This window comes from Perna viridis, chromosome 7 (assembly GCF_037379345.1).
Source record: "Perna viridis isolate PV_CMFRI_1.1 ecotype Kerala chromosome 7, ASM3737934v1, whole genome shotgun sequence".
Taxonomy (NCBI): domain Eukaryota; kingdom Metazoa; phylum Mollusca; class Bivalvia; order Mytilida; family Mytilidae; genus Perna; species Perna viridis.
In genome coordinates, this window is record NC_142451.1 from 44896785 (window position 1) to 44907851 (window position 11067).

The 11067-nt window shown below is 31.7% G+C and overlaps 1 protein-coding gene across 1 annotated transcript; it reads right to left on the minus strand.

Annotated features, from left to right (window-relative positions):
- Positions 1 to 606: 606 nt before the first annotated feature.
- Positions 607 to 8390, minus strand: LOC148612886 (uncharacterized). The gene is made up of 10 exons (XM_088594748.1): positions 8211 to 8390; positions 7706 to 7793; positions 7060 to 7107; positions 6370 to 6537; positions 5328 to 5483; positions 4925 to 4951; positions 3401 to 3712; positions 2960 to 3082; positions 1342 to 1470; positions 607 to 750 (listed from the first exon to the last, which is right to left on the minus strand). Exons 1-10 carry the CDS (start codon positions 8286 to 8288, stop codon positions 737 to 739), a joined length of 1143 nt encoding a protein of 380 aa, XP_088450874.1. The 5' UTR covers positions 8289 to 8390; the 3' UTR covers positions 607 to 736.
- Between the last annotated feature and the right edge of the window lie 2677 nt (positions 8391 to 11067).

An 11067-nucleotide genomic window follows, 5' to 3' on the forward strand; every position in this document is an offset into this window, starting at 1 on the left:
TTTGTATGTAGCCTCCTTCCAGAGTCCATTGAAAGGTCAATATTACACCAATTGAATTCCGTTAATAATTCTGAGAATTAAAGTCAATCATGTATAGAAAATTGCTGCCAATTTTCAGACATCAATCAGTGGGGTAAGTTGGTGTTGAAGATAGGCCCAAAGAGAAATACAAGAGAAACTGTGTATTGACCACCACTTTGAAGTACGAAATACATTATTAAACAATCTATCATATTTAGACAGCCACAAGTTACCAATACCAGTTGTTGTACACTATATATATATATATTGTTGTGATATGCATCATTTATTTGATCCTCTATCCTGCATACTAACACCTAGATGAACTGTCCCGTACTACCATACATCGTGTACTCAGTTACAGCACTAGATTAATCCTACGAGGAGGAATGACTCGGCCAGCGAAAGCTATATTTTTATATAGCCTAGCTGGCCGAGTGGTCTAGGGCGCTAGACTTAGTGCAGGCGGTGTTGCCATAGATGTCAGAAAAATTAAATATGTAATTTCAAGCGATCTAAAAAGCAGGAAATCATGAGAGGAACGCATAAAAAACTCAATTTTGGTTTTTCTATTGCAGGAAGCACTTAACTTTATATCGCAATTTATTGATGCATGACGTACATTTCTTTCTACATTTTTTTCACATTATTAAAAAACACTTGAATATTTGAGTGTGTTTTACTATAACTAAGCCTTTTTCAGACTGGCACCAACCTATTCCATTTTACCTGAAAGAAAAAAAAATAAATCACATTTTTTGGCAAACCAATTGACACAAAATGGCGATAAGTGTTTTGTTGGTATAATGACCACAAGAGGAGAGACATAATGTGTCAAAGTCACTATAACCCTACCGAATAGTAGAAAGAAAAAAAGTATATGGGTATTGAATTAGCGATGAAAGATTTCCTACACTCATGAAATATAAAGTGCTCTTGTTTGGCAAAATAAGCACCATACTGTATCCTAGAGATTAAAAAAAAATCAAAATCACGCAAAATTATGAATGTTTAGATGTCTTGATTTTTGAAACACGAGCTAGACAAAACATGATTGAGCTAAAAGAGTATGTTTTTGTTTGTGTTTTACTACTCAGCGAGCCATTCTTGTTTTGATGGCATGAAAATATTAAAAACGGCTTCAAAACGATGTTCAAAGTTAGAAATAATCGAAACACTAAGGATAATGTTTCAGCAATGAGGATTGCATTCTTGGCTGAATATTAAAAAAAGAACAAAATGATTCAAATTACATTTTTTCGATGGGTTTCGCTGCAAAATGTTAGGTAAGTCATTATCGAGGAGGTCAACTATACCTACCAGATGGACAGCAGATTGCATATGCATCATTAGGTGCAATATTACACGAATAGCCTTTTGGACAGTCTTTCCGTTCAGAACCTCTACCGCAAAATATTCCATTTAATGGTGGACCAAACTTGCATACCTCTATAAAATATAATATCATTTACATTGATTTGAAAACAAAATTAAGATTTGTCGTGAATTTGGTCTGAACACTAATTTTTTTCGTAAATGCATATTTTAACGATTTATAGTTTAATCACTTCAAAACAAACATACACAAACACACGTATATAGAGAGAATAAACTAAAAACACAAATAACAATAAATAAGATAAAAACAGAGACGTGGTATGATTCCAAATGAGACGGTCACCAACCAAAAGCAAAGCAAAGACCAATTAAACTTCTACAAGTCACCACACTGTCTTCAATGATTGGTAAAACCCATACCATACTTTTAATAAAACAAGCTGTAAAAGGCCCTTAAATAAATAACGTGACTCTATTCATAAATTACGAAAGTAGACGTAATCCATAGAAAAAAAATGAAAACGAATAACAATGAACATAAAACACAACGAAAAAAATAGGACAAAAGACAAGAAGCTCTCAGTCGGTAAATAGCTATAAGTAATCTATACATTTTGATAAAAAAATGCGATGGTTTAGCCGCAACTTGGCATATATATATCAGGAAAAGCGCAAGTTGCTTATTAGGTTCTTCATCCGGGGCCTTAGTGGTGTACTGGTTGCTCATTTAATCTTCAAAATCTCTGTTTTACATTATTACTTATATTGATGACATCCATCATGAAGATTGGTTTCCTATGCAGACGTTACAAATTAACTAACTAGTAAACCTTTGTATCCTATAAATAAGTTCATGTAATAAAATCACGTTTGATAAAACGAAAGCAAAGTCTCTAAAGCTGATGTTTTAAAGGATTTATTGTGTCCGTAGTTGATGTGTAAACACTATAAATACAAATTGTCTTTTTTATCTTATAAGCGATCTCCAACACTTATATACTTTCGCTTCTTCGAAGTAGACCTTAAAAAAAAGTCGGATGATGGCTGGAAGAAAGATGTAGGAACTTACCCACCTTCCAGAGTTTATTTTTAGACTTTTTTTTAATATATTACGTTTGGTCCTTATTGGTTAAAACGAAAATGGATATAATTAATATGTCAAAGAGACAAGAAAGAAACCCAACAGAATGACAAATGTCATCTCAAAGCCATTAATAGGTCTTCAATGAACAATGAGGAAACCTTCGCAACAAAAGGTAGGCTGGCCCCAACACAACATTAAACATGGGTTGTCCAGCAGCATAAGAATAAAATTAAAGGGAAAACGAAACAAGACATACAGAGACCAGAAATTCATGACTTGGGACAGGTGCAAAATATGTGGTGGGGTTAAAGTACTTTGGCATGATCAAAACACTCCCATTTTGTATGTTTAGATATTAGTTTGGTTTGTTTTAATTTTCTTTGATTTCTGTGCGTTTGCACATTTGCCACTTCATTTTCATTTAGGGAGAAATTGTTTTATTAAGTAGACGTAAGACGTGTATTTTACGCGCTTAAACGACTTGTGTAGTGATTCTTATTTGCCCGGCATCCTTACGCTGACAACACACAACTCCATTACAGTAATATCCTTTAGGACAACTCTGATTATTTGGAATTTTCCCGCAATACACCAACCCTGAACTTCCTGTCTTTGTAAGGGGGTTCCCGACGGGACATGCTGTAAAGCAAAGAAATAAAAACAACTTTTAGCAAATATCCATCGATACGAAATTGTAAAGGTTCATTTATGATGAATAACACTTAAAATTTCTATATTATTCTTGGAACGTTGTACAACTATACTAAATCTACAAATGTATTCAATTAAATCATGCTTCATAAATAATTAGGAGAATGTAAGAGAAAACATATTGATTAAATGAAAACATATTCATATAAAACATTGTTTTAAGGTAAGTAAGTACGTTACAGGGAAAACAGACATTTATCTTTAAATGCAATAAACACAATTTCTTTTTTAGTTATCAGAACTTACGTGGTGGTTTAATTCCACCAGTTGGAAATGAACACTCATGACCACACCCATTCGAGCAACATTTCTGTGTTCCTGGACAACTAGCATCGCCAGTACAAATTTCAGCGCAATGACCAACTGTATTTGGAGGAAGAAGTGGACAAAACCCAGGTTTTACCACAGGAAGTACATCTGTACATGTATGTCCACAACCGTTAGAACAACATTTCTGTGTCCCTTTGCAGTCCCCATCTTTGCTGCATTTTTCCACACATATTCCAACTTCAGTAGGAACAGGACACTTTCCAGGTTTTTCATTGGTCCTATTAATTACTATCAACTGGTCAGTAGCAATACTTGAGCAATTTTATCAAACAATTCACGTGAAATAAAATTAGATAATACAGGTACCTTTTAACAGTTTCAATATATTTGAATTCAAACATTTTCTTATCATATTTGTTTAAATTAAAATATACTTGTACCGGACACTAAACAAATTTAGTCTTAATCGATACTTAATATACATACATGGAAAACTGTGGATGGATAATTTCGAGAACACTAGTACATGTAGTACAAAGCAGTGATATATTTACTGTGCACCTGGTCCATGCTCCAAGTTTTTAGTGGAGTCCGAGTTGCTCATTCATACTTTTGTTACTTTGTATATATAATTTTAATTACTTTGTGTCCTTTGTTGTGTATGTCTGCTTTCCATGTCTGGTCTTTGTCACTGGACTACATTCTTTTCATTACCCTATAACTTTGGTTCCCTTGATTATTCTTTAACAATGAGTTGTTAGTTTAGAAATGGGTGGCATAAAATATATGGTATTATAATAGAACAAAAACAAAAAGCAATTACAGTCTAGTATTGGGAATCTTCCGATATATGGTATATGGGGGTGGAGAATGGGGATGATATATGGTGGGAGTGGTGATTTTAAATGGGGTCAAATATGCAAAATATATTACATTTAATTGAAAATAACATGTTTATATTTAGAAATATTCAATATAATTTGATAATGTAAATATTTCATAACGAAAATACAATGGGGATTCCATGGATGGTGGGGATTTTTCTAGGGGAAATGTGTGGATGGTTTATTGTGGAAATGAGACGTTTACATCATTGAAGAGCTGTACTTACGAAACCATAATTTACTAAAAGGACCACATATATGTAACGTGTGATGCTTGTATTCTTTTATATTTCATAGCTCTCTGTCTAAACTGACCATAATGTTCATGACAAGATAATTCTTTATATTTTTTTTTATTTATTTGTATTTTTCTTATATAAAGATATACAGCTTAGGTACAACATTTTCACAGAGAAAAAAAAAATCAGTTTCCCTTTCCAATGACAAATTCATGTATATACTATCAAGATTAATAGCTACAAATCTGGAAATGATTATAATTTGTAATTAAACAAAAAAAGAAAGTGAGTAGAACATTTTGGATCTACAATCAAATACTATGATTGATTATTTGGGTTTAACGCCCGAGCAACTATCATATACAATAAATACTTACTAATTGGAGAAGGGTTAGGGAAATCACCTACAAAAAAATGAATGTTTAAGCTCATATCTATAGTATATTGGTCCTACGTAAATACTCCTAAAATAGTAAGCCCAATATAAGCATATTCGAGTAATACCAGTCTTACCAACGCATTTCCAGAAAACTCTAGATTCTGGGTTCGTCATATTTGCTTTTAGAGTTGTCCCGGGCCAATTTGACACACCTTGGACCTTTTACTTGGGCAATATGAACACCATTACGTCATAATATCATAATATACACAAACTGTACTTGTTTTAATGTATTGCAATTAAAATGTATGTAATAACGTTAAAATTAAAATAATAAAAATTGTAAAACAAGAAACAAAAACTTAAAGAATGTCATTTAATATTTAAACTGCAATACCTACCACATGTTGTTTTACATGCTTGTAGAGTTTCAAAGTTATTTTTGTTTGCCTGACATCCACCATATATAAATTTCTCACACCTGCCGCTCTTGTGATTGTAATAATATCTATCTATGCTTGCTTTACATGGCCCAGTGTACTTAGGTAGGCGACATGCTGCAAATTATTTTATCATTTCTATATCTGTTCGTAAAAATATGATTTATAGGTGTTTTTATTATTGTTACATGTATACACCAAAACCTGGAATCCTAGGAGATCTATTTAAACTAAAAAAAATCCATGAACTTTGTTTAATAGTGTTTATTTTCAATTAAATTTTAGAGAAGAAAAAAAAACTTATACATTTATGGTTTAATTGACAAATAATATTCAGGTATAATTAATAAATATGTATCATTTTTTTGTTTTGTGTCTTGTGTGAAGTTCCTACAGGTCCAAATTCATACGAAATTACTGTCGTTATGCGTCACCTCTTTAAGTCAGTTTTTATGTAACATTACAAAAGATTGCAATTATGAGGTTACAAATCAGATGTCTCCGCCATAAAAAAAATAAATGATAAAACCAACTCTCCATGGATCCAAAACATAAAATGACCGCATCTTAACTATGTTTGAACCGAGTGTACAATTTGAGTAAAACAAAATGGGTCATTGAAATCATTTTCGTTTTATGATATCTGAAATTGATTCAAATAACGATACCTGACAAACTCAAAAAATGCATTTTATGTGCAATTTGCAGAAAAGTACGCCGCGTAAATGCTAAGCATAGATCGACAATGTGCATAATTTTTATATCTTGCATTTTGAAAAGAATGATAAACACATAAAGAACACCTTTTGCTTGATCGTCAGCTCTCAACAAGTTTGACAAACTGACAGGTTTTTGACACAAATGCGACTTTTTGTGACAATACCGACATGAAGTATTTATAATCATTATTTGATTCTGATCCGTGAATGCATTGAAAACAGCTGTAGTTCTTGATGTGAAGTTGTTAGCCAGAAATATACCATGATAACTTATGTAGCATTACCACAAGTTGATTTCACTTTGTTGCAGTCATCCAATGATGTAAAACTGTTTGCATTTCCTGCACATTCTCCATAGTTAAATCTACGACAGGAATCAGTGACCTTGTCATAGTACCAGAGACGTACAATGTCACCTAGACACGGACCAGTAACTTTAGGTAGGTCACAAACTGGAATTAGTTAATAAATATTGAAAATCTATAAAGTAACTTCAGTATGGTACCGAACATGCAAACTTACAACAATCATGACATACAATTAAAGTGCCAGTCCATACAAAATTTTGACGTTGTCTATAGTAGAGGTGATTCATTGCGTTGCAAACCCATCGAACATAGGATTTTTTTTCGGACTATATATGCTATATTATCATATAAATGTAACGATAGTCCTTCTTGTCTTTTGATCTGCACTTTTGTAGAAAACCATACATTCATCGTCCACTAAAATCAACCTTATCAAGAACGACAACACCAGCAAAGTGCCAATATCACACACAATCTATGTTATTTTTCTCACAAAATCGTATTCACCAAAGAACAATTGTAAATGAACAAGGCGTGATTCAAGTGTACATGGCGTTCGTGATTGAATGTAGAGAGCTAGACTGAATTGCATCTTATCTTTATTGCTGAATATATGATATGAATTGTTTTCATTTTATTCAATTAGGGACATCATAAAATACATACCAGGCTTTGAACAAGCGGTTCCACACTGATCCCCACAGCAAATCTCGCCTAAAATATTAAACATTAAAATAAATATTAATGTTTTTTTTACATGCAAGAGGATCGATAAAAGGAATTTCAAAGTCTGTGAAAAATCTTTAATAAACATTTTAAAGTGTTTTACCTTAAGTGCATTAAATCTATCTTATCATGTTGTTATGTGATCCCATTGCTTAAAGCGCACAGCACGTGTGGTGCTTTAATATGTCTAATATAATTTGAATTCGGCGGCTTTTTTACCTGTTATGAAGACATTTAAACAATGCATTAAGGATTTCCTAAAATACTAAAAAAAAATCCTAAACTATCTTCTATTCCTTTTGAAGTTTTTTTGTTTGAAGAATCAAAGAATTATATCCTAAGTATAAAATGAAAGCTAAAACAAAAAACGTTGAAAGAAGTAAACGATGTTAATTGATCCGAAGATAATTTTCTAGAACATTGTAAAAAATAACAAGTACAAATCTAAGTATTAGCAAATCAGCTCTATTTGTAGACTTTATCTTCATATCAAAGGATGCCCGATATATACTTCCACGAGTATTTATTACCTTGTTCCAGTTAAAGCTGAACCTCCCTTTAGAACTAGTTTATCTAAGTTACCAACCTGCTGGACAATTAAAGTCGTTGCTTTTGCATTGGTCGTTAAACCACACACACCTTAAGTCTGGATTAGGAGGGACACAGCCAGGCTTCTAAAAACAAATTCTTTACTGTTGAACAAAAGGTTATTTTTTTTACAAAACGTCAAATGGTAAAGTTTAAAATAACATATGTATTTAACATGTGTTCATATGTGAATTAATTCAAGGGTCGTGTGAAAATGATGCGTTTTATATGAGTTATCGTTGAACATATTTCTCAGTAACCAGATGTCTTTTTTCACCAACTTGACTAGTATCTAAATAGGACTTCCATGCACAAATAACAAGAAATTTAAACTTTTCAATATCTTGTTCTATGGCACCTTTGCTACATGAACCTGTTCATTATACAAAATACTATAATTATGATACAAAGAAAAAACAAAAAAACAAAAAATGGACAAAGAATATGAAACTTCAATACACAAAATATTTTGAAAAAAGCAAACAACAAATATAAAATCTTACCAATGATCCAGTTGGGACATGTAATATTCCCTCAACACTAAAAATATTCATAACTAGATACAACAAAAAGATCGTCATTTTCCTTATACATGCAAGTTATACTTTTGAAATACATTAAAGTTTCACAAGTTATGTAGCCCACATCTGTTTACCTTGTAGAATTCTAATTTGTGGTTGTTTATGATGTATTAGTATATAAAAATAGGATATATCCTTCTTATTTCATGTTGTTTTTTTTTCGGACAATATGTGGAATTTGACGGATTATACGTCATACGATAAACAATGTATAATTTAAAGTACTTTCGAAAGGTGTAACTAGTTTTAACATCCTGAACATTGTATCATATATTTTGTCTGAATGTATGAAATGTAGTTGTCATGTCTGTCATGTAAATAGGAATGATTTGTTAATGTGTGCTTGTTAATTTTTTTTAATTTGTTATTGTTTTCAGTTAGAATTTAAAAACAAATATTCAGATTAATTTAATAATTTGTACGAAAATTCCTTCGAGACTTTTTAAAGTAGGTTATGAAACAGGGTTATATTGCTAAAACATTGATGTCATCACTTCAGAAGTTTTATGGACGTCATTATCGTTGACCGTAACGGTGTATCCATCTGCAACATGAGCAACTCGGCATGTGTTTTTAGAAATGCAGAGGATGCTTATCCTACCGTAGCACCTGGTTCATGCTCCCAGTTCTTAATGGAGTCCGAGTTGCTGTTTTACTTTTGTTGCTTTGTGTGTATTATTTTGGTTATTTTATGTTCTTTGTTGTGTGTTTTCCATGTCCGGTCTTTGTCCCTAGGTTACATTCTTTGATTTACGGCTAGAATCTGTGTTCCCTTGATTACCCTTTGTTTTCACTCTATTCACCGTACACTATATTTTAGTCCCATTCTTCATAAGGTAAACTATTTAAAAGAATAGTTAACAAACAACCAAAATATGATCACAAGTGAAGACATATGCAAAAGAAAAGTAATAAGGGAACCAAGATTTAAGCGGATATCAAAAGAATGTTATCCAGGTAAACTAACGAGTGCCTGGAACTTTTTTGTAAAAGTTTCATCGGCCTGAGTGATAACATTTTTATTTAATTCACTTTACAAATGTAACCAAACAATTATTCTTTTTGTTACGTAAATTTCCTCAATCATTTATTGTGTTTTGCATAATGATATATTAATATTCAGAATCATTAATGATGTCCAATAAATTTAGCACTGAAGCCAAAACATGTTATGACGTCTTTGCGGTAAAAAAAACCTAGAGTGAAAATATAAAAGAGTTTTAAATTAGTAAGCTGTTTTGTCATATCAATGAGTATTTCATTAAAGAACTTTTAAAGTATTGAAGTTTTTTAAAAGTGTTAAATTGGAATGCGCACATTCCTTTTGCGCCAATGTTTTGTTTTTACCTTTTATGAATATTCCTATATTATCCGTAATGAATTCATATTAACTAGGTTTAAATGCCATCAAGGTACACTGTCAAAGATACATGGATATCAGAAAAATTATTTCGCACAAACAATTGTTCATTTTTCTGATTGTTTTAGAACAAAAGGAAATATATCGCTTCGAATTCGCGGTCAAATAAGTTTCAAAGAAATATTTCTCCTGAAAATCGGAAACGTAAAGATTGGAAATGGGCATTCATCCTTTTTTTTTTAAGTCATTTGATAATATGTATTCTCTCCTTGATGCAATTAAAAGTTTTAAAATAGGTAAAGATGTGAAGCAGAACACGCTCAGTATTTGTAGTGTTACTAATCAAAAGATCACTGGGATGGATATAATGTAAAAAGTTAAACTTGTTCAAATAAACAAAGTCATCTAAGGAGCGAAACTAATGTTAAAAGTCCTTATCAAGTCCCGTTCTTTCTTTTGGACAACACAATGAACTAGTTCCCTCCCCCGGCATGCTAACTATCGATAAAAAAACATGTCAACCACGCTAGCGAAACATGTTGTCGATAGTAAATGTCTACATTTGACAATATCCTCATCTATTTACCTAGCAGAAACTTAATGTTAAGAACACCAGGAGAATTTCTGCCAAGGACTGTAAAATAAACCAACATATTTTCGCTAGCAAGAGATTTTCGTTATTTTTAAGAAACATTGCATTATCTTTAAAACTGTACATCTCTGAGAGAACTTTAGTCGTGAAATTCAACAGCCGCGAAAAAGATAAATATTCTAGGCAAAATTTACGAAAAAAAAATTCATAAAAAGAAAATTGGTTAACAGTGTATTTGTATGAAGATAACCTATACGTCATTAAATATCAAAGGTGTATGATTTTCCTGTGTCAATATCAATGTTGTGTTAAGGGTAGACAATGTTTAAAATCAAATATATTTTGTATTTGGAAAATAAAATCGAGATATTTCAACATATATTATAATAGTTTTTGTAAACTTCATGACAAACGTGTGTCGAGATCAGACTGAAAACCATTGTTAGAATTGTTAAAAAGATGAAATTGAGTTGAGGGCTTGCCAATGTTGTTAATTAATTCAGCGAAAAAGCGGATTCGTATGTATTTTAGGTATGCAATCCTTTCACGGGATATCACATGCGTTGTGACTGTCTTCATTATTTAAATTAATTGCCGATACTTACACTTTAGTTATACTTCTTAAGATATAAACGATGCATTGTTGGAGATTTATCTGAAAGTATAACCGTTTTTTTTCTTGGCAGCGGATTTTAACATCAACTTCTGTTCATTCAAGCATTTCATTATTGAAGAAAAACAGAAACAGATGTAAAATGCTATGTTCATTAAATGTTGTGCATAAATTGCCTTTCAAATTACCCATTTACATTCAGTTTTAAAATTGT